The sequence below is a fragment of the Diaphorina citri genome, unplaced genomic scaffold (assembly GCF_000475195.1).
Source record: "Diaphorina citri unplaced genomic scaffold, Diaci psyllid genome assembly version 1.1 scaffold1408, whole genome shotgun sequence".
NCBI lineage: Eukaryota > Metazoa > Arthropoda > Insecta > Hemiptera > Psyllidae > Diaphorina > Diaphorina citri.
Window position 1 is genome coordinate 105893 of NW_007378834.1, and position 25174 is coordinate 131066.

General features: G+C 38.7%; 1 protein-coding gene across 2 annotated transcripts; it reads left to right on the forward strand.

The window, feature by feature from the left end:
* The first annotated feature begins 15885 nt into the window (after window positions 1-15885).
* On the forward strand, window positions 15886-18410 carry LOC103515738. Of its 2 annotated transcripts, XM_008480678.3 has the most exons (3): window positions 16116-16208; window positions 16354-16409; window positions 18043-18410. In XM_008480678.3, the coding sequence occupies exons 1-3, from the start codon at window positions 16202-16204 to the stop codon at window positions 18289-18291; spliced, it is 312 nt and encodes a 103-aa protein (XP_008478900.1). In that variant the 5' UTR covers window positions 16116-16201; the 3' UTR covers window positions 18292-18410. The 2 variants fall into 2 exon arrangements, with proteins under 2 accessions (XP_008478901.1, XP_008478900.1); XM_008480679.3 differs by lacking the exons at window positions 16116-16208; window positions 16354-16409 and adding an exon at window positions 15886-16051.
* Window positions 18411-25174: the final 6764 nt, after the last annotated feature.

The window sequence follows — 25174 nt, forward strand, 5'->3', positions numbered from 1 at the left end:
TTTTTATCCCTCTCTCTTCCTCCCTCTCTCTTCCTTTCTCTCTCTCTCTCTCTCCCTCTTCCTTTCTCTCCCTCCCTCTTCCTTTCTCTCCCTCCCTCTCTCTTCCTCCCTCTCTCTTCCTTTCTCTCTCTCCCTCTCTCTCTTCCTTTCTCTCTCTCTCTCCCTCTCTCTTCCTTTCTCTCTCCCTCTCTCTCTTCCTTTCTCTCTCTCCCTCCCTCTCTCTTCCTTCCTTTCTCTCCCTCCCTCTCTCTTCCTTTCTCTCTCCCTCCCTCTCTCTTTTTCGCCATTCTTTTTTTAGCTTTTTCCTTTCTTCCTCCCTCACCCTTTTCTCTGTCTCTATCTCTGTCACCAGTTTTATTCATTCTCTCTCTCTCTCTCTCTCTCTCTCTCTCTCTCTCTCTCTCCTTTTTCCATTTATTTTTTTACAGCAAAACTGTCAAAAAGTTGAGAGTGTCTGTCAGTAGAATACATAGGTAGTACCTATTGCCGAAAAGCTACATTCATACCACAGATATAATGTTGTATACCTATCTATATACCTCAGCAGTTGCTGAATTGGGGTCTTGGCCTTGATTTTGGGCATATTTTCAAATGGGCAGAACTTACAAATACTTCATGTATGATGGTTATATTCATAAAGATAGGATTACTTGTAGAGGTGGCCAAGATCGGTTCACTTTGGGGAATAAGTTCCAACCGTTCAGTTCAGTTCATTGAACTGTTCCAAATATAAGTTCAGTTCAGTCAGGCGTTCACTTGATCTAGGCGTAGAATGCATATTCAAAGGGGGGGGGGGGAGTGAGATCCACGATAAGTACAAGTTCTTCTGCAGAAATATGTACGAGGAAGTACAAAGTAAAGATTCAAGTGCATAGGTACTAGATTTGCTTACAGATTTGTACTGGATGTACTACGAGTGGATAGCTTTACTACCTCCTTCTTATTCTTCAATTTCTTGTTCTTCCTCTTCCTCCTCTTCTTCTCATCCTCCTCCTTCATCTTCCCCCTCATCTCCTTCTTTTTCTTCTCTCTTCGTCCCTTTCATTTTCTCCTTTTTTGTCTACGAAGAAATCTTTGCCTCCTCCCTTCCTCTCATTTTTTTGCCTACAAAGAAAGAGTATAAAAAATATCTGGGTCATCACTAGAATTGTCTTTAGGACTATGGAAAGGCAGGACGGCCATCCTAATCACACTTGCCGTCTAAAATATTAACCCTTTGCAGCACGCCGTCTAGGTCATTCGTTGAAGTGTTTACCTATGTTCCTATGTAAACTTAGTAGTTGATCGAACGAAAAGAGTATTTTGCTTTTTCCATTTCGTTTGTTCTTATTTGCTTAACGGTAGCTCTGGATTTCAGAGTCTGGAAGGGTCACAGTTCGATTTTGATTGAAAAAAAAACCAACATACCTATAAAAAAACACACATTGTGTGTTCAGCACTGGACTTTTGGGGACAGATTCACTGTTTGAATTTGAGCACTATTTTGATATCGACTTCTATTAGTGCTACCTATTTCTTTTGTGTCGTGATGGAAGACTCAGTAAATTTGTGAAGTTTCAAACCTCTTAGAAAAAATAATAATTTATATACTACCTAGTTCCCTCTATCAGTTTATCAACACTCTTTAAAAGATAATAATAAAAGAAGAAAAATCGCGTAATTATTTAATATGTACATACCTAAATTGAATCATAAATCATATAATAGTCATAATCATAACCTAGTAATCAAGGTCAATATGCTAGATGGTTATTGGAATGTGAAATCGCTCCTACCTCCTGTGCATGACAATCATAATATAGGTAGGAAACAATAGGAATTCAGATGTGAACAACATTTATTATTAAAAACAAACACACACTATACCTACAATAATTATTATTGTTGGATTGTTATTGAAATGCCGGCCTGCATTTCAATGTGCAACAATACAAACCATGTTGTATAAATTGTATAGGTATAATGTAATGGAAAAAAAACGATGTAGTGTGTGGACACAGAAACACAGCTATTACACATCTGTGTCTAGCTCTAAAGTCTAAAGAGTCTAAACCGTAAAACCAAGGGGAAAACTATTAATGCAGAACAGTCGGGAAAATATCGGGCGTTCTTCCGCTAATTATTAAAGAAGAAGGATATGAAATTAAAGAAGAGAGATAGAGATGGTTAGAAAGAGAAAGAAAGGGGAGAGAGAGGGAGAGAGAGAGAGGGGAAGAGAGAGAGAGAGAGAGAGAGGAGGAAGAGAGAGAGAGCTTCGTGAACAGAAAACATAAATCGAGAATACAAACCATTGAATCCCGAAGAATAAAGCTGATTGGTGACATCATCCGACACAATAGTTTCATCAAAAATATCTTTCGCCAGCCTAGTTAGCTTAGTTGGTAGTGCGTCTGCCTTGTAAGCGCTAGGCGCCGCGGGTTCGATTCCCGCCTGGGGCGGATTTTATCCTGATGGGATAATGTTCGTTCTCGGAACGGCTGGCTTTCTCCTATCCTGTCTTCCTTCTCTCTCTTCGATTTCGGGACGATAAGACCATAGCAGTTACAGTTCCCTCTGTCAAACCTCTAAATAATAATAATAATAATAATAATAACCACATTCAAATTATCCCATCTAGAGAATCAAAAGTTTATTTAGCCTAAGTTAGCTTGGTTGGTAGCGCGTCTGCCTTGTAAGCACTAGGCCTTTCCCGCCCGGGGCCAATTATCTTGGAAGTGTGATTAACACTAATAATAAATCAACCATTGATATAAATAGGAGAGTCATTCTAGCCAAACAAGCTTTCCTAAATAAGAACAAACTTTTAACCAATGAACACATCAACATTGAAATCCGCAAGAACTTCATTAAAACCTTTGTATGGAGTGTTCTAACCTATGGCAGCGAAACTTGGACCATTGATAAAAGAGACAGAATGAGATTAGAAGCGACTGAAATGTGGATGTGGAGGCGAATGACAAAGACGAGCTGGATTGAGAAGAAGAGCAACGAGAGACTCCTGAGAGAAATAAGAGAAAGTCGACAGTTGATGAACACCATTGAATCCCGAAGAATAAAGCTGATTGGTCACATCATCCGACACAATAGTTTCATCAACAATATCTTTGAAAGAGAAGTTGGCAGGAGACCGAGGGGCAGACCAAGGAAAGAATACTTCCAGGACATCATGGAGAGCATGGGATGCAGATCATATGGCGAGTTGAAAAACGTGGCGATGGACAGAGAAGAGTGGGACAAGGCCCAGCCTTTAGACAATGATGATGATGACAATATGAAAAATTAGAAGGAGAATGCATCTTAAACTAAAAGGAAGATGAAAGAATATTAGAAGATGAAGAGGAGGAGGAAGATGAAGAGGAGGAGGAGGAGGAGGAAAAAGCCACAATTCTACTTCATGTCAAAAACAACTCATGTTAATATGCAGAACATTGACCAGAACACAAACTACTCAACTACATCAACATCTCAATTATCACCACTTATACAAACAATCCAACGACACCTATTGACAAAAAGTAAAAAAATGTACCTACTCAGATCTATTGACAAGAAATGTACTCAGAGCTATTGACAAAAAATGTACTCACACCTATTGACAAAAAATGTACTCACACCTATTGACAAAAACAACTTAGTTATAATTAACACCTGTAGCAGTAAGATCAATACGAAGAATCCGAAATAGAAATTGGAAAAAGAAGAAGAAAATCAGAAGATAAACAAGAGAACAATAGAAAATAAGGGTAATAGAAAGTAATGATGTCTTTAACAAAATTATAGTGAAAATGTGAACAACAAAAAAACAACACCTTCAGAAAACATCTTAAATATGTAGTTAATCACAACATCAGAAATATTGACTCAAAAACACACACAAATTAACACGCAATAATTAGAGAGAGGGAGGGAGGGAGAGAGAGAGAGAGAGAGAGAGAGAGAGAGAGAGAAAGAGAAGCGTCAAAGAACGTGACCAGAGAACATAAATCATAAGATTCATAAGTGCAATATGACAAAATAGAAGAAGGAGAAGGAGAAGAAGGAGCAGAAGAAAGAGGAGAAGAGGAGATAGGAAAGACGAACAAGTCAATATAAAGAATAAGAGAGCGGTATCAATATAAAATTACGACGAAGAAGAAAAAGAAAAGGAGGAGGAAAGGAAAAAGGCCAAAGGCGCAGGCAAAGACGAAAAGGCAATAAATATGAAATTAAGAAGAAGAAGAGGAAAGAAAAGAAAAGAAAGAAGAAGAAGAAAAAGGAAAAGCTGCAAAGCGAAGGAGAACAGAGCAATAAATATGATATTAACATCTTCCATCTTCATCATAAAAGCAATATAGGTAGGAAATGAGACTAAAGATAGGAAAAATGAAGGAGACAAGAATTTATTGAATTTGAAATGAAGGAAATATACCACCTTAGGAGATATGATATTAATTTCATATTTATTGTCTCTCTATTAAATCTACGTATGTGGCAGTTGTGGCATACACTCATACACAGAATTCAATTTCCTCCGTTCACACATCATATTGTCTCTCACGTCATACAAAACTAAATTCTTTCTATTTTAGATCTCTCTCTCTCTCTCTCTCTTTCTCTCTCTCTCTCTCTCTCTCTCTCTCTCTCTCTCTCTCTCTAGATCGGGAGAGCGGGTCAGAAAACTAAATTCTTTCTATTTTAGATCTCTCTCTCTCTCTCTCTCTTTCTCTCTCTCTCTCTCTTCTCCATTTCCCTCCTTTTCTCTCTTTTCCCTCTCTTGTCTTCAAATACCTTTTCAGTTTCAGTTTCAGTATTCCGTTTCTATTTCCTTTTATTTCTTTTCACTGTTTGTATAGACTTATGTTTCTTTACAACAGGGGATTATTAAACTCTAACACCCTCTCCCTCCCCTCCCTTAACTTTCTCTCTCTATCTTGTCTTCATATTATGTACCTATACCTTTTCTATACTCCTATTTTTTTTCTCTCTCTCTCTCTCTCTCTCTCTCTCTCTCTCTCTCTCTCTCTCTCTCTCTCTCTCTCTCCTACACGTGTTGTTATACAATAGCGGTAAATCGTGAACTTTGACGTCACGGCATACGCTCCCGTAGGCGATTACGTATTTACGTCACATCAAATGTCCCGAGCAAAGCTCCCTCGCAGGCAACGCATTAATGTGTTTGTGCGCAGTTCTTTCTGCTGAGGGCTGACGAAAAAACGCCGACCCCGTCTAAACACGGGAAAAGGCGAAGAAAAAGAAAAAGAAGTTTTAGGACAGAGGTAGCAAAAGGAGCTCCCCTGAAGGTCAACTAAAGTTATTTGTAAACTTTCACGGACTGATAAGAATGTTTTCAAATTCTTAGCCCTAATTTTGAAAAGAGTGGAAGAGATGGATAGAGGGAGGGATCGAGGGACAGATATAGGGGGAGAGAGAAAGAGGAACCTCTCTCTCTCCCTCTCTTGAGAAAAGTTCAAATTTTTTCTTCGTGAAATGAAATCAGTAAGCTTACTACGCTTTTTAGTTTCAAAAACTTTGAGAGCCTTCTGACAAAACTTTAAGTTTGTCAGAAAAATGGCAATTTTCCACTGTACTTTTCTCTCGAAACAAGAAGAAGGGAGAAGGAGAAGGAGAAGGAGGAGGAGGAGAAGGAGGAGGAAGAAGAAATAGAATATAAAATGTGAAACGGAGAAGTTTTTGGCAAAAATTTTCTCCACCATGGAAAAAGAGCAGTGACTCCCCAAACTCCCCCAATCCTTTCATTCCAGGAGTGTTACCAAAAATTTCCACCATCCTTTTTACTTTCCTTATCCTATAGGAAGGAAAGTGATGTAATCGGGTCAAATTTTCGATGGTCAGTTTTTAGTGCCAAAACACGTTTTGCGGAAGTCAAGTACTAGTGGGTGAGAGGAAGAAAAGAGGAGAGAGAGAGAGAGAGAGAGAGAAAGAGGGAGGAGAGAAAGAAAGAGAGAGAGGGTGTGTGAGAGAGAGAATGTGAGATAGAAAGGCAGGACCATATATTAAGAGAGGTAGAGGGAGGAGAAAAAGATAGGAACACAAGTCAATCTCTCTCTCTCTCTCTCTCTCTTTCTCTCTTCAACCCCTGCTTTTTCTATCTCTTCCTCTTTTTCTCTCTCTTCCCTTTTCCACTTATATTTCTCACTCTTCTTATTTCTCTACCTCTTCCTTCTTCTCCTCCTCTCCTTTCTCGAGTCTCTGTCTCTGTCTCCATCAAGTTTCAAGAGTTTCATTGTTTCTCACATAAAATCCTCGTTGTTTGAATTTTTCGGTATACATAGGTATATGTCTAAACTTAGATACACAGCCATTAGTACTTAGATCGTTCTATGTAATCTATACATGTACTCTGCATATGCACCTACTTACTACCTGTGTGCCTGTTTGGTGTGCATGTGTATCTAAATGATGTGGATACCTAACTTATATGTTACCTGCCTACCTAAAAAGGCCATGTTCTTTTCTTTTTTTTTTTTTTCTTTTTTTAATTTAATTTTTACCACCTACTTTTAAGTGTTTTATTATTTTTAAGTGTAGGGACTTGTATAAAATGGGTAGCCCCCGTTAATTTAAATAAAAAAAAAGTACGTCGTGTGTGTGTCTGTCTGTAAACAAAATATCTCGAGAACGGTAAAAGCTAGAGACTTGGAATTTGGTATGTAGCTGTCAAATGTGACAAGGATGCGATACGAAACTTTTGGTTAAGACCAGTGCAACGGTTGCCGGCATTTTACCGCTTTTTGGCGGTTTTCGGTGTAATTTAACAATATCTCGGAAACGGTATAAGCTAGTGCTAGAGACTTGAAATTTGGTATGTAGTTCACAAATGTGACAAGGATGCAACACAAAATATTTGGTTGAGATGGTTGCTGCGCTTGGCAGTGCAACGGTCAGCGGCATTTTACCGCTTTTTGGCGGTTTTCGGTGTAATTTAACAATATCTCGGGAACGGTATAAGCTAGAGCTAGACACTTGAAATTTGGTATGTAGTTCACAAATGTGACAAGGATGCAACACAAAACGTTTGCTTAAAATAGGTGCTGCGCTTGGCGGTATTTTGACCGCTTTTGGACAGATTTCGACCGTTTTTTGGCGGTTTTCAGCTATAGCGACATTGTACAAGATAGGGTAAAAGAACACTCAAATAAGTATCATTCAATAGGATAAGGAAAGTCGTGTGATGTTCACACCAGATTTTCTCTGAATACATCTACTTTTCTTACTAAGGAAGTATAGTAGCGGCAAAACGGTTAGAGATGTAAAAGTTAGGGTAAAAGAACACTCAAATAAGCATCATTCAATAGGATAAGGAAAGTCGTGTGATGTTCACACCAGATTTTCTCTGAATACATCTACTTTTCTTACTAAGGAAGTATAGTATGGTCTATGGTATAAGGCAAGTAAAAAGGGCAAAAAAGGATTGCGTTTTCTTTTCTCTCCACAAAAAATGGTAGAAGGAAGAAGTCATTTTCATATTCTCAGCGGAGGAAAATAATACGAGACAAGTCATTCTGTTCAGCTTCTTCTTGGTATAAGGCAAGTAAAAAGGGCAAAAAAGGATTGCGTTTTCTTTTCTCTCAACAAAAAATGGTAGAAGGAAGAAGTCATTTTCATATTCTCAGCGGAGGAAAATAATACGAGACAAGTCATTCTGTTCAGCTTCTTCTTCTTCATCTTTTTTCTTTCTTCTTTTTCTTCTTCTTCTTCTTTCTTCTTCTGCTGCTGCACGGAATTTAAAATTCATTTCCAACGAAGGCATCATAAGAGGAGGAGGAAGAGGGAAGAAATAGGGAGGGTCATTCTGTTCAGCTTCTCCTTCTTCTTCTTCTTCTTCTTCTTCTTCTTCTTTTTTCTTCTTCTTCTTCTTCTTTTTTCTTCTTCTTCTTCTTCTTCTTCTTCTTTCTTCTTCTTCTTTCTTCTTCTTCTTTCTTCTTCTTCTTCTTCTTCTTCTTTCCTTCTTCTTCTTCTTCTTTCTTCTTCTTCTTCTGCTGCTGCACGGAATTTAAAATTCATTTCCAACGAAGGCATCATAAGAGGAGGAGGAAGAGGGAAGAAATAGGGAGGGGGAGGCAGAAGAAGATGCGGATAGGAGAAGATAAAAGATGGCGGTGCAGGAGAAGGTTAAAGAGGGGAGAGGAATGAAAGAGAAAGATGAAGAAGAGGGGGGAAAGAGGGAGGGAATGAGAGGGAGAGAGAGAGAGCGAGGGAAGTACAAGAAAGACAAAAATAATGATAGAAAGGGAGGGAGGAGCGAAGGAGGAGGAGGCAGAAAGAAAAAAGCAGAACGAAAGAGAAAACGGATAGGAGAAGATAAAAGATGGCGGTGCAGGAGAAGGTTAAAGAGGGGAGAGGAGTAGAGGAATTAAAGAGAAAGATGAAGAAGAGGGGGGAAAGAGGGAGGGAATGAGTGGGAGAGAGAGAGATAGCGAGGGAAGTACATGAAAGACAAAGATAATGATAGAAAGGGAGGGAGGAGCGAAGGAGGGGGAGGCAGAAAGAAAAAAGCAGAACGAAAGAGAAAGAGAGAGAGAGACAGAGAGAGAGAGAGAGAGATACAAGAAAGAAAGAGGGAGGGAGGAAGGAAGAGAAAGACAGAAAAAGAGTAATAATAAAGGAAAGAAAATATTAAAAAAGACCGGACGAACCAAAAATGAGGTCAATTATTAAGATATTGTTGTATGGTTATCTTGAAAAATATGAAAGAGAAAGAGAGAGAGAGAGAGAGACAGAGAGAGAGATACAAGAAAGAAAGAGGGAGGGAGGAAGAGAAAGACAGAAAAAGAGTAAGAAAGGAAAGAAAATATTAAAAAAGACCGGACGAACCAAAAATGAGGTCAATTATTAAGATATTGTTGTATGGTTATCTTGAAAAATATAGAATAAAGGAAGTTTTAACTACCACTCTACAAGAATCTCCAGAAACTCAGAAAATTATAATGAAATATCGAGGAAAGAGGAGAGGGAGGGAGAGACAAAGAGGGAAAAGGAAGAATGTGAGGAAGGGAAAGAGGAGAGAGAGAGAGTGAAAAGAGTGGAAGAGATGGATAGAGGGAGGGATCGAGGGACAGATATAGGGGGAGAGAGAAAGAGGAAGAGAAAGAGAGAGAGAGAGAGAGAGAGAGAGAGAGAGAGATACAAGAAAGAAAGAGGGAGGGAGGAAGAGAAAGACAGAAAAAGAGTAAGAAAGGAAAGAAAATATTAAAAAAGACCGGACGAACCAAAAATGAGGTCAATTATTAAGATATTGTTGTATGGTTATCTTGAAAAATATAGAATAAAGGAAGTTTTAACTACCACTCTTCAAGAATCTCGAGAAACTCAAAAAATTATAATGAAATATCAAGGAAAGAGGAGAGGGAGGGAGAGACAAAGAGGGAAAAGGAAGAATGTGAGGAAGGGAAAGAGGAGAGAGAGAGAGTGAAAAGAGTGGAAGAGATGGATAGAGGGAGGGATCGAGGGACAGATATAGGAGGAGAGAGAAAGAGGAAGAGAGAGAGGAAGAGGAAGAGGAAGAGAAAGAGAGAGAGAGAGAGAGAGTGAAAAGAGTGGAAGAGATGGATAGAGGGAGGGATCGAGGGACAGATATAGGGGGAGAGAGAAAGAGGAAGAGAAAGAGAGAGAGAGAGAGAGAGAGAGAGAGAGAGAGAGGGAATAGGGCGGAAGGGTGGATGGTGAGAATAATTATTAGAGAAGCTATAGGGAGAGAAAGATAGAGAGATGTTGAAAATAAAAAGGACGCTAATTGAGGGAAAGAGAGTGGAGAGAAGGAGAAAGGGAAAGGAGGGAGAGAGGGGAGGGAGAAAGAGGAAAATGGGAAGAGGGGAGGGTAGAAGGAAGAAGAGGGAAGGGGAGGCAGAGAAAGAGGAAGGGAGAGGACCTAAAATGAAGTGCCTCTCGTGGAAAAATAAAATAAATTGTTTGTGTGGTGAACGTGATGATAGCATAGTTTAAATAAAAAAACATGAGAGGTCAAATATTCAGATAGGAGGAAAATTACCTAGATTATTATTATTATTTTATTAATTCTATTATTTTTATCAAACGGCGCGAACGACCTACTAAAGGGGTAAAGCGCCTAATTGGCAAAAAAAAAAAAAAAAAAAAAAAATTTAGGTGTCTTGTAAGCGCTAGGACATAAGTTCGACTCCCGCAAGGGGGTTTTATGTTTACAGAGATGAGGTTTGTTCTCGGAACGGCCGGCTTTCTCCTATCCTCTCCTCGTTCTAGTCAATTTTCAGAACGAAAAGACCTCCTTTGTTAGGTAGTTTCCTACATCAACAATCTCCCAAAACAAAAAGCTTTAAACAGTCTTAAACCCGGCCCTGAGCAGTGTTTGACCCTGACTCGAGAAATGCTAAAAAGGTCGGAAAACACGCGTATTTACATACCTACGTAGATTGATTTTCCTCTCTTTTTTTCAGCAAAGCAAAGTTCGGGAAAAAAGAGTCTGGAAATTTTCAAATTTCATCCGAACAAAAGGACCGTTCTATTGTATGTATTAGGTACAAAAGGGTAGGTAAATACATACATAGGTAATAGGTACATTACTGTATACTTAACTGTAGAAGTGTAGATTGTAGGTATATACAAAAGGGTAAGTACCTGCTGCAAATGTACAGGTATACTGAACTACAGCTGCAAATGTACAGGTATACTAGAGTAGTGTTTATTCAATGTTTGAATTTTCCTACAGTAAATACCTTAACGAGAAAAAGTAGGTAGGTAGGTATGTACATACGTATATGTGTTCCTTTCTATACCTACCTATTTACCTCCCTCCAGTACCTCCTACCTCCCTATCTACCTGATTTTCCGTTTTTAGTTCATTAACAAAAAAGCTTTGCAAATGTCTGATGCTTTTCCATTTTCTTTATTCCTATCTCATTCCTTCTTCCTATTCTCTCACACCCTCTGTCCTTATTTCTCCTCCTCCTTTTCTTCCTGTCTCTCTTATCTCATTCCTTCTTCTTCACTCTTCTTATACCTCTCCTCCTTATCCTTGTTGCTCCTCCTTCGTATATTCTCCTTTCTTCCCCTCTTCGTTTCTTCTTAGCCTCTGTTCTCTTTCCTTGTTTTTTTTTTTTTCCTCCATAACTTCTCTTCTCTCTTCTTTCCTTTAAATTTCTTCTTTTCCCCTTTGTCTTCTTTTCTTTCACTTTTTCTTCTCTCTTCTCTCTCCTCTCCTTCTTTTCTTGTTTTCATTATCTCCAAATATCTCTCCGTTCACTCTCTTTCCTAATCTTTTATTATCTGACTCTCTGTCGTTCTCCTTTTTCACATTTTCTCTCTTCTTTTATCCTTCTCTTTTAGTTCTTCATTATCCATTTATCCTCCCAGTTCTTTTTCTTCTTCTTCTTCTTCTTCATTGTGTGTATTTCCTAGACTAATAATAATTAGGTACCTATGTAGATGATATTTACTTATGTTATGTATAAAATATCTGTTATTAAACAGACGCGTAGAGAATTTGTAGTTTCCTTTTGAAAACTGAGACGGTCTCCCTTCTTCTGAGGCTCATTTCCCCTCTTTTAAACTTAAATACAGTATTAAACGATGGATTGAAGATTCTGTAACTTTGTGAAGGTCCATCTTGACTAGGTAGGTTGAAATGATAAACATATACTTCTTCACTATTTATCATTTCAACCTACCTAGTGAAATACAGTATTAGTTCAACCACTGGGTAGCGTGGTAGCGCCTGTACTAAACCATTGGAACCCCTGGGATGACGCATTCCCGATCATCGAAGGTCTAGTGATGTTCAGTTTCCATTGGACCAGGGGTCAGATTCCCGAAAGGAAAATAAACCTTATGCATGTAAACATCAAAAATTGAGAGAAGGGATGGGAGGGAAGGAGGCATGGGCTAGGAGGATATGCAGGAGTAGGATATAAAGGAGGATAACGACGACCCAAAATAAAATCGGGAGACGGTGCAGCAAAAGAAGAAGAATCAATATACCTACAAACCTACATAGTATATAAGTTAAGTATCATTATGAAGACCAATTGTAATTTTGTACTTATTATATTATGTACCTACTTATATTGTATTGTAAACGAAAATTATACTTACTTACTCCACAGTCTTCACAGACCGCGAGGGTCCTTGACTTCACTGACCAGCCTTCTCCATTCATGTCTGTCCTGTGCGATGGTCTGCCAATCTTGTCCTACTCCAAACTCTTTGAGGATTTCTTTGACTCCCCCTTCCCATGTATTCCTTGGTCGTCCAACTGCTCTTGGTTTGTTGATTTGCAGGTCTAGAGCTCTCTTGATGTTGGAAGAGGGATCTGCGCGCGTTACGTGCCCTGCCCATTGGAGAATTTTGGCTTTAATGATGTTGCTAATGGGCGGTTTTTTATAGAGCAATTCCAGTTCTCTGTTTTTTCTTCTCCTCCATGTGTGTGTTTCTTCGTCTAGGATGGGTCCAAATATTTTGCGCAGCACTTTGTTTTCGAAGGCTTGTACTCGTAGGATGATATTTTGTTTTAGAGGCCATGTTTCACTTCCATATAGGAGGACAGGTTGTATTATGGTGGTGTACATCTTGATTTTGGCATTCTTAGAGATTTTCTTCGATGTTAGCATCTTGTTCATGGAGTACAAGCTTCTGTTTGCGTTATTCATCCTGTTGTTGACTTCAGGTTCGATCTGTAAACAAAATATCTCGAGAACGGTAAGAGCTAGAGACTTGAAATTTGGGATGTATCTTTCAAATGTGACAAGGATGCGACACGAAACTTTTGGTTAAGACCGGTGCAACGGTTGGCGGCATTTTACCGCTTTTTGGCGACTTTTTCGAGGCCTGAAGGGAAACCGGATGAAAGATGAAACCCACGAAAAGTGAGAACATTAAAAGGTAATGATTTTTTTTTTTACTTCAGATAAAGTATGAGAGTAGATCAGCGTCTAGCTAGGGGACTATAAACAGGGAGAAGACTAGCCCAAATTTCCTCACGCTATATCAATAGAAGGTAGAGAATTGAAATTTGGTATGTAGTTCACAAATGTGACAAGGATGCCACACAAAACGTTTGGTTGAAATGGTTGCTGCGCTTGGCGGTATTTTGACCGCTTTTGGACAGATTTCGACCGTTTTTTGGCGGCTTTCAGCTATACCGACTAAACGGTTGGAGATATTGTAAAAGTTAGGGTAAAAGAACACTCAAATAAGCATCATTCAATAGGATAAGGAAAGTCGTGTGATGTTCACACCAGATTTTGACTTTTTCGAGGCCTGAAGGGAAACCGGATGAAAGATGAAACCCACGAAAAGTGAGAACATTAAAAGGTAATGATTTTTTTTTTTACTTCAGATAAAGTATGAGAGTAGATCAGCGTCTAGCTAGGGGACTATAAACAGGGAGAAGACTAGCCCAAATTTCCTCACGCTATATCAATAGCGAAGGTTGAGTGCGAAAGACACTCCACTCGGAAAATTTTGTTTCGCCAAAACCAGTTGGCCTCAAAGCGATCACTTTAAAGCTGACTGAGAGGCCGACGACAAACGCCGACCCCATCTGAACCTGGGAAAAGGCGAAGAAGAAGAAGAAGAAGAAGAAGAAGAACAAGAACAAGAACAAGAACAAGAACAAGAACAAGAAGAAGAAGAAGAAGAAGAAGAAGAAGAAGAAGAAGAAGAAGAAGAAGAAGAAGAAGAAGAAGAAGAAGAAGAAGAAGAAGAAGAAGACTTCGGATAAAGTATGACATAATATGAATTGAACAGTGTCTAGAAAGCAAAGGTAGGTAGGTAGGTATTTTTGTTGGAGCAACCATGTTTGAAGAGGGCGGGTAGAGAAAGGGCGAAAGAAATTGCTCAAGCTGAAATTTTGAACACTAAAATATGATTGTATTGAAAACATGTGACAAGAAATAGAGAATACAGGAGAGGTAGTTTGGAAATCAAATAGGTAGGTAATGTCAAAATATCATTCCGAAAATATAGTGGATGGGACAAAATGGGACAAAACTACCATATATGGGACTGGATGGGACAAAACTACCATAAAACTGATGGTAAATAATAATATTTTAGCACTATTGAATTGATCAAAATACCTATGACTTGATCAAATAAAAGTGAGAAGTAAATAGTTGTCTAGGTTACCCAAGAGCAACCGTGTCACGTGTGTGCATAATTCCACCGTTGATGTAGAATGTTGTGCATAATTTCGGCGACATGCAACACTGTACCACTGCGTACACCGTTGTGAAGCGAGCAATAAATTTTTGATAACAAACTTGAAACTTGAGGAAGGAAATTTCAAAATTTTGTGATTCTTCTGATTTTGTCCATTTTTGACGCCAGCCTAGTTAGCTTAGTTGGTAGTGCGTCTGCCTTGTAAGCGCTAGGTCGCGGGTTCGATTCCCGCCCGGGGCGGAATATTCTATCCAGACACCAACCATGCGCAACGTTGCTTAGCTTCGGTGATTTATTAGAAAGTGGTGCATTCAAAGTTCTATCACCGCGCTTCTGGTTAGGCATGGGCCTGATTTCTTCCAAACCAGGCTTGACTGCAACCCTACACATGATCAAGCACAGTCACTCTTGATCGTTTGTAGGCACCTTAAACAAGTCTCAAACAATAAAGAACGAAGGATTACAGTAAACATCAAGTTATACCTAAATACTCGTATGTATAGTGCATCATGCCTATAATGTTAAGAGTAGGTACATATTACAGTAGAAGACGAATTTTCTGATCAAGGATACAGTACTTCAAGTGTGATCGTCTGTAGGCACCTTAAACAAGTCTCAAAGATTATTAAAGAACGAAGAAATATACTAAAAATTAAGTACTTAAATATAGTACCTCATGCTTATAAAGTTAAGAATATTGTATAGAAGACAGATTTTCTGGCAAGGTTATCCGGTAGACAGACACATCTGTAGCTCCTATACTCCTATAGGTTATCACAAGACTACCTTTCACTCCTTGTTTACTTTGTGTTAACTTAATGTGGAATTACGTATGTTTCTCATTTTAATTTTTTTGTATTTATTTAAGAATACATCTAAAATTACAAATAAAACACCCCTTCCAGGTTTTAATGTCCTGGAAGGGCACTCAAAATCGAAGCCGCATTCCCACGCTGAACTGCCAGGCTTATACGTTGGAGTAGGTAAAATCTTGCTTTTAGATGTGGATTTTTCCCAACTTTTCACATAGGAATCGACAATTTATTTACAATTTTTACTTATTTGCAACTGCTCCATTGAGGTACAGTAATGAATTTCGCAAGAAAAGGTCCCTATGTTTTAGGGTGGATTTTTCCCAACTTTTCACATAGGAATCCACAATTTATTTACAATTTTTACTTATTTGCAACTGCTCCATTGAGGTACAGTAATGAATTTCGCAAGAAAAGGTCCCTATGTTTTAGGGCAGAGGAAACAAGGAATTTACCAGCCCTGCTAAAGAAATAGCAAATGTTGAGTGCGAAGGGCATCCACTCGTAAAATTTTGTAGCCAAAACCAAATGTCAGCGCAACTTTTCACACAGGAATCGACAATTTATTTACAATTTTTACTCATTTGCAACTGCTCCATTGAGGTACAGTAATGAATTTCGCAAGAAAAGGTCCCTATGTTTTAGGGCAGAGGAAACAGGGAATTTACCACCCCTGCTAAAGAAATAGCAAATGTTGAGTACGGGGCATCCACTCGTAAAATTTTGTAGCCAAAACCTAATGTCAGCCCAAAAGCGATCACCCTAGGGCCGATTGAGGGCTGACGAAAAAACGCCGACCCCGTCTAAACACGGGAAAAGGCGAAGAAAAAGAAAAAGAAGAAGTTTTAGGACACAGGTACCAAAAGGAACTCCCCTGAAGGTCAACTAAAGTTATTTGTAAACTTTCACGGACTGATAAGAATGTTTTCAAATTCTTAGCCCTAATTTACCTATTATCGTCCAAGTTCGAACGTCGTGTCCAACATCATTAATAAATATCCAGTTATTAATTTATTTTCAATCTCCATTTGTGAATCTTTACAATGGCATCTTACGAGTGCAAATTGGTTCTGTGTTTTGGCGTAGTTTTGATGGCAGTTTTGGCGGTAAGATATTTTTTCAAACTGACAAAATAAACTTTTCCTTATTGCTTACCGTCAGGTGTATGGTCCCAAGTTCGAAAGTCGTGTCTAACATCATTAATAAATAACCACTCTTATTAATTTATTTTCAATCTCCATTTGTGAATCTTTACAATGGCATCTTACGAGTACAAATTGGTTCTGTGTTTTGGGGTAGTTTTTTTACCTATTATCGTCCAAGTTCGAAAGTCGTGTCCAACATCATTAATAAATACCCACTTATTAATTTATTTTCAATCTCCATTTGTGAATCTTTACAATGGCATCTTACGAGTACAAATTGGTTCTGTGTTTTGGGGTAGTTTTGATGGCAGTTTTGGCGGTAAGATATTTTTTCAAACTGACAAAATAAACTTTTCCTTATTGCTTACCGTCAGGTGTATGGTTTTGAATACTTAATTGTATCCAATTATCCGTTTTATGTTCCCATCCCCTCCCATCCCAAAAATGTATCCAATTAATGGTGGATTTCACCAACGACTTAATGAGAGATTTGTATCCAACTATCCGTTTTATGTTCCCATCCCCTCCCATCCCAAAAATGTATCAAATTAATGGTGGATTTCACCAACGACTTAATGAGAGATTCAACCAATAATGGGAAAATGATAAAACAAAAGGATTTTGTAATGATTCAAACAGGAGTTTTTAAAAAAACTTCTCCTTTTTGGATCACTAAAAACTCTTTTTTGGATCATTGAAAACTCCTTTTTAGAATATTAAAATATCTCCCATTAATCTTCTCCTTTTTGGATCACTAAAAACTCTTTTTTGGATCATTGAAAACTCCTTTTTAGAATATTAAAATATCTCCCATTAATTAAATCTCTCATTAAGTTGTTGGTGAAATCCACCATTAGTATCCAAAAACATATATGTACCTACAAACCTACATTCATAGGTAAACTCCTTTTTAGATTATTAAAATATCTCCCATTAATTAAATCTCTCATTAAGTTGTTGGTGAAATCCACCATTAGTATCCAAAAACATATACCTACCTACATTCATAGGTAACGGTAAGCAATAATGTCATTACAAATTTAGATATTAGGATTTAGGATGTCTAATATAAACCTAACCAATAATGAGCTTTTCATCACAAACCAACATGGCACTGCCTATATCTTCATATGACATCGGGAATTTCCTATTGACAACTGACTGGTCCAATCTGGTTTATCTTCAAAGCTGAACAAACTTTTCCCATTCCTCCACCTCCTTCTGCAGCTTCTGCTGCCAAGATAGGGGAACACAGGGCAAAACGATACCTCGGGGCAAAACGATACCTCACCTCTTTTAGGAGCTAGAAAGTGCTGAGCTCTCTTGGATGAACTAAAAACTATTCCTGCAAGTGTTATCTTTATTTTGATTATTATTATTGCGGAGGGAGATTATTCTTCATTAGAATTGTTTAGTGATTATTTGATTATGATTACGTGTTCATATGTAGAATACAGGGTGTCCCAGAATTTAAAATATCTCGAGAACGGTAAGAGCTATAGATACTTAAAATTGAGTAGATGTCAAATGTGACAAGGATGCGACACGAAACTTTTTTAAGATCGGTGGAACGGTTGGCGGCATTTTACCGCTTTTTGGCCGTTTTCGGTGTAATTTAACAATGTGTTAGCGAAATTCGCGAATCCTACATATTTTTCAAAGTTACTTGTGTGAAATCAAATCATGCTATTTTTAACTTCTAAATCTTGTGGTGCTTCATTTTTGTGACGGTGATATTCACTTCATTTTTTACGGTTCGTGGTGTTCGCAAAATCCGCGAATTCTACATTTTCTTTTTTCAAGGGTACGTGTGTGATAATTATATCAAATCATGCTATTTTTTACTTCTAAATCTCGTGTTGATATTACTTTTTCGGCGAAATTTTCGATAGTCAGTTTTTCATGACGGTTTGCGGAACTCAGCGAATCCCATAACTGTCTTTTGTTTTCAGATAACGTCAGCGGAAGATGCCCAAGGCGTTACCCCTGAAATTCCATCGGCAGACAAGTTGCTGGCCACGGCCGACGAACTCTATAAGAATTTTGAGGAGACCATGTCCAAAGTAAACGCCGAGCTGGCGCCGAAGGTTCAGGAGCAGTTGAATGACGTTTTAAAGAAGGCCAAATCATCTTTGGACGAGTTGAAGAAAAATTTGGTGGCTGCCGTTCCTGAAAATTCTGTGGTTCCCAAGAAGCCATAATCAGTTTCTTGTTATTTATTTATTTACAAAAAAACATCATACCTACCTACATATTGCAAGAAGAAAAATTTGGACCGATTGTAAAATGTAAATGCAGTTTCTTTGTGTTATTATGTCACAACTTTGGTGCTCACTGCAGCATTGTAGGATTTTCCCAATATCTCAACTAGGGAAAAATTGGAGAGCTGAAACAGAGTGGAAAGAGCATGGAGCTTTTTGCTCTCAGTTCTATATGGTTCTCAGTGGTCGCTTCCCTCTCTATATTATAGTCCACTACTTTTAGGCTACCTGCTCAATGCTCTATGGTCTCTGCTAGGTACACTCTGATTTTAGCCTTCGGAACTGCACTACAGGGGCCAATTTAGGAGAAATACTAGTAGGAAAAAATAATAAAAAAAATTATACCTAAACCTATTGTCATGTCTAATACTTATACCTTATACTAACTCACTATGTATCTAATACTTATACCAACTCACTATGTATCTAATACTTATACCAACTCACTATATGTATCTAATACTTATACTAATCTATGTGTCTATCTGCTTACCACAAACTACGATCTAAATTTCTATTCCTATTGTTGTGTGGACATTCGTAGTTCAATCGACAGGGTGTCCACTAAATTTCACCAAAATCTTCATTGTCATAGCCGTGCTATAGTGTTCGCGTGAAATGGTCGAGGTCAAATGACTTTATGAGTCACCCAGTAGTTTCTAGTGCTGATTGCATTACAGTTACTCGAGCTTTTAACTTTGCATTCGGTTTTTATTGTTAACGTTGTATATTATGTGAAATATACCGTGTGGGAAAATTGACGAATAAGAATAGAAAGGAAAACAGGGTGTCCAATAATAATAATAATAATAAGGTTTATTTAGTTTCTTCATATATCACGGAACTTAAAATATGTCTAGAGGGAACTGCAACTGATGCTAAGCGCTAACGTCTTATAGAGAGAAGGAAGACAGAATAGGAGAAAGCCAGTCATTCTGGGATCCGACCTTATCTGTTTAGGATAAAATAGGCCTCGGGCGAGAATCGAACCCGCGACCTAGTGTTTACAAGGCAGGCGCGCTACCTTCCAAGCTAACTAGACTGGCAAGGGAGATTTGTTGGGTTCAAAATTAAAATAAGACTTCTTATTTCTTAATAAAAAGGTGTTCTATAGCGCAGTAAAGATTGCTAAAAAGTTATAGTGGCAAGATTTGACCCATTTTTTGTATGCTCTTTTGTTCCACCGACTGTATGCACTAGAACAGTTTGTTACCAACTTGTTTAATAAAGATTTTTATCTGTTCTCATTTAACCACATGACTAGGGTGACCATAATTTTTTTGGCCCAAAGCGGGACGCAGTCCTTTTTGGACGAAGGGGGGGGGGGGAGGTACAAAATACAAACATATTTTATAGATAGGTACCTATGTTACAACCTGCCTCTGCACTACACAGTCAATATACCTACATTTTATTTTCAAATATTTTGATACATATTATTGTACAATATTGGAATCGTAAAATGGATTTTCTCCCGAGCTCATTGCTCTCAAGTCTCAATGATAATAATTATCAAATATTAGGTTCGGACCAGCTAAAGCGGGACAATATCGGGACTTTGAGCGAAAGCGGGACATTTTAGCGTCCCCAGAGGATTTCTCGGGACAGCGGGACCAGAGGCTCCAAAGCGGGACTGTCCCGCCGAAAGCGGGACGTATGGTCAGCCTAATTATACAACACAGAATCAGAGACTATTACCATGGCTTTAATAAATCAGCGGTCGTCAAACTGAGCCAACAAGGACTGCCTGTAAATTCTAAAACATACCTAATACAACAGTCGAATGGCCCTCAACTTACCCAAGTGGGTGCACAGGAAAAAAGCAGTCTGCAAACCTCTGGTCTAAATGCCATACTGGTCTATAAATTCTATTCCAAGTGTATAAAGAACCTAATGGACAGGCAGCAGGGGGGCGTTACTAACATATAGGTCACTCCGATTGCAATATGTACTAACACATGGTCGTTAAATGAACGTAAGTTCTATTATGTTGTTGTAGTTGGTGATGTTAGTGTTGTTCTTGTTGTTTTTCTTCTTCTTCTTCTTCTTCTTCTTCTTCTTCTTCTTCTTCTTCTTTTTAGGATAAAGTTTACCGTAATCGAACCCGCGTCCTAGCTCTTACAAGGCAGACGCGCTATACCCTCCAAGCTAACTGGATTCCAAATTGAATTGAATGTGTTCAGTAGGTAGTTCTCAAATATCAAGTGGTCCGGAAAGGTTGTGTCTGGGATTAGTGGTCTGACACTTCAAAAAGGTCAAGAACCCCTTGAAAAAAAAACTAAAGTTCCGGAGCCCCAATCGAATGACTGGGTTCAGGAACTCTAATACGAAGCTCTTTAAAATAGCATTCCAACACCCTAAATCACTAGAAATCATCGAATAATAGTGTTCTGCCAAGCCGAGTTTCCTACAACTTGTGGCATCCTATATATATATATATATTTTCTTCTTCTTCTTCTTCTCCTTCTTCTTCTTCTTCTTCTTCTTCTTCTTCTTCTTCTTCTTCTTCTTCTTCTCAGTGTGGACTAGAAAGATAACAAGAACCATACGAAATAGAACAGATAAGAACCATTCATACTTGATAACTCTGAAGTGAAACATGAATGAATGTTCAAACCACGACACTATTCCGACAAACACCAACACCAGTGCCAAGTGCTAACATTCAATTCAAAGTTCATCAGGAGTGCAGAGACTTGGTGCCAATGTCATGCAGATTCAATTCAAAACAGACGCGTAGAGAATTTGTAGTTTCCTTTCGAAAACTGAGACGGTCTCCCTTCTTCTGAGGCACATTTTCCCTCTTTTAAACTTAAATACAGTATTAAACGTTGGATTGAAGATTCTGTAACTTTGTGAAGGTCCATCTTGACTAGGTAGGTTGAAATGATAAACAAATACTTCTTCACTATTTATCATTTCAACCTACCTAGTGAAATACAGTATTAGTTCAACCACTAGGTGGCGTGGTAGCGCCTGTACCAAACCATTGGAAATCCAAGATGACGCATTCCCGATCATCGAAGGTCTAGTGTTCAGTATCCATTGGACCAGGGGTCAGTTTCCCGAAAGGAAAATAAACCTTATCATTACAAATTTCATCAGTAAATAGGTTTCTTCAAATTAAATTGATCCCAAGGGCAAGGCAATGCCTAAACCCTTGACAAATGGAGTGTGCCTGAAGGCATGTGATGTGTTCCAATCCACTCGACCCCAAAACATCAAAAATTGAGAGAAGGGATGGGAGGGAAGGAGGCATTGGCTAGGAGGCTATGCAGGAGTAGGATATAAAGGAGGATAACGACGACCCCAAGTAAAATCGGGAGACGGTGCAGCAAAAGAAGAAGAATCAATATAATCAATTTTATTACTTTCCATTACCCTTACGTATAGGGAACCTATACAAGGTAATGAGAAAGTATTGCAATCGGTCCAAATTTTTTTCTCTTTCAGATCCAGTCGGTTTGGACCACATGGTCATGTTTCATAAACCGTTCCAAGAACTTGGAGTCTCCACTGTTCATTGCAACAGTTGCAAATCTAACTTTCACGTTCACGTAGGCTGAAACCTCTCTGCCTCGTTAGAAACTAATGGCGTGTGAAATATGTCTTCATTTTGTATTTTGTCAACAATGAATGCAAAATATTGCATCCCCGTGTCTCTTTTCTAGCTTAAGAATCTGTTTTCTAGCTTCACATAGCAAGACGGAATCTGTTTACTGAAGAAGTAATATTTGTGGCAAAATGTTGGTCGTTGCTGGTCACCAATGTCTCTGTGACCAACCTATGACCAACCCAAATTTACGAGGGGATTAAGAACTAGGTATAGGCATCCAAGTGATCAGCAGTACCTATACATAGCTTTTTATGTCAAATAGGTTTCTATTGGAGAAGTTACCCCTCGGTCTACAATATCCATGTCCTATATACGGTGTGTTTCAGAATGCTCAAAGTCAATGCCAGAATAGTCTCCAAGCATTCTCAGAGGTTAACAAACACTGCAACATGAGTACATGAGATTATAGACCAGGGATTAGGGGCTCTATGACCTAGGTATCCAACAAGGTAGCAATATAAGGAGCATATACTGCATAGGAGGAACTCCATTCCATATCTGAATGCTTCTAATGTATCTAGATGCATGCAGATATGAACCTCTATTATAATGCAGTTCAAACCACGACACTATTCCGACAAACACCAACACCAGTGCCAAGTGCTAACTTTCAATTCAAAGTTCATCAGGAGTGAGACTTGGTGCCAATGTCATGCAGATTCAATTCAAAACAGACGCGTAGAGAAAATCGGGCGTTAAGTCACTTCGAGCTCTTGATGTTCGCGCTCCTTCCGGCACTTTTGATGGTGTTACTGTAAGGGACTTGCACTTTAACCAGACCAAGACTTGTTGGACCTATTCATTTGAGAAGGGGGAGTCAGAAAAATCCTCCAAGACTTCGGAGTACGAAAAGATTGGCAGACCATCGCACAGGACAGACACGAATGAAGAAGGCAGATCAGTGAAGTCAAGGACCCTTGCTGTCTGTGAAGACTATGAAGTAAGTATGCAAGTCCTTCCTAGACAATCAATCCCACTGTTCTTGTTCTTTCCGTTTCACATTCCTCCAATAAAACTTTAGGAAGACAAAACAATAAACACGGGAAACTTTTCTGGATCCGAAAGAGTCAGTTCCAAGAACTTGGAGCAGAAGAAGCAGTTCCAAGAACTTGGAGTCTCCACTGTTCATTGCAACTGTTGCAAATCTAACTTTCACGTAGGCTGCAACCTCTGCGCCTCGTTAGAAACTAATGGCGTGTGAAATATGTCTTCATTTTGTATTTTGTCAACAATGAATGCAAAATATTGCATCCCCGTGTCTCTTTTCTAGCTTAAGAATCTGTTTTCTAGCTTCACATAGCAAGACGGAATCTGTTTACTGAAGAAGTAATATTTGTGGCAAAATGTTGGTCGTTGCTGGTCACCAATGTCTCTGTGACCAACCTATGACCAACCCAAATTTACGAGGGGATTAAGAACTAGGTATAGGCATCCAAGTGATCAGCAGTACCTATACATAGCTTTTTATGTCAAATAGGTTTCTATTGGAGAAGTTACCCCTCGGTCTACAATATCCATGTCCTATATACGGTGTGTTTCAGAATGCTCAAAGTCAATGCCAGAATAGTCTCCAAGCATTCTCAGAGGTTAACAAACACTGCAACATGAGTACATGAGATTATAGACCAGGGATTAGGGGCTCTATGACCTAGGTATCCAACAAGGTAGCAATATAAGGAGCATATACTGCATAGGAGGAACTCCATTCCATATCTGAATGCTTCTAATGTATCTAGATGCATGCAGATATGAACCTCTATTATAATGCCTTCAACAATGAACTCAAATTCTGCAAACTGCATATTGCAGCTTTACCTGGAGATACAATGACCTACCTAACAAAACATGAACCTACCTAACCAGTATGCTAAAGATGCATAGATATCAGCAAAATAGACTAAAATATAAAATGTACATACTCACTAGAGAGCCTCTGTTCTCTTTTGTGTTTTGTGGCATGAACTGCATAGAAAGTTTGTGCCTACATTCCTATGTCTAAATTCCAGCACGTTACGTGGTTTAACAAAGTGAGGTCCAAGTATTGACTTGACGATTTTGCATGTGGTTTGTTTGTTTTAGGATAATATATATTATTGAAGAAGCTGTCCAACTTTTAATGAAACAAACATTGTAAGGACATTTTCTCAATAAGTTTGGCGCTCTATCCGGCCTCTAAGGACCAGTAGGGTTGCTGAGTTTGTTAAACAATTCACTGAACCACTATCTACAAATACTATGTAAATAGTTAAATACCACCTACTAGATAGGTATGTACAAATAAAGCTCTCTTAAAAAACTGGCGCAGTGGTTAAATTTTTGCAGAACACACATAATTATGATGAAGATTTCTTTCTTGGAGTACTTCAGCACTTGCAATACAAATATATTACCAACAGGTCTGAAGATTGCAAGATTTGACTATCTGAAGTAAGATTGCAAGAACTTCCTGAAGTGTGAAGAAGAGTAATGAGAATTCAAACTAGTACCAATTCGTGCATGTCCTTATGATTCTAGAAGGTGAGTTATCATTCTATTGCTTAGAATTTAGTCTATTCTATTCTAGAATCTATTCTATTCTATTCTATTCTAGAATCTAGTCGGCCTGTATTTTCTATTCAAGGATGGATCAAACCTACGGAACATTGAGTTTTGACTGATCGAATTTCCTCCAACTTATATCCTGTTCTTATTTCTTTTACATAACAGGCCGGATAAGTGTTAAGAGTTTTGCCAGCCTAGTTAGCAAGGAGCAAGGTTGGTGTTGGACGGCTCACATAACAGGCCGGATAAGTGTTTTTGCCAGCCTAGTTAGCAAGGAACGTTGGTGTTGGACGGCTTACATAACAGGCCGGATAAGTGTTAAGAGTTTTGCCAGCCTAGTTAGCAAGGAGCAAGGTTGGTGTTGGACGGCTCACATAACAGGCCGGATAAGTGTTAAGAGTTTTGCCAGCCTAGTTAGCAAGGAGCAAGGTTGGTGTTGGACGGCTCACATAACAGGCCGGATAAGTGTTAAGAGTTTTGCCAGCCTAGTTAGCAAGGAGCAAGGTTGGTGTTGGACGGCTCACATAACAGGCCGGATAAGTGTTAAGAGTTTTGCCAGCCTAGTTAGCAAGGAACGTTGGTGTTGGACGGCTCACATAACAGGCCGGATAAGTGTTAAGAGTTTTGCCAGCCTAGTTAGCAAGGAACGTTGGTGTTGGACGGCTC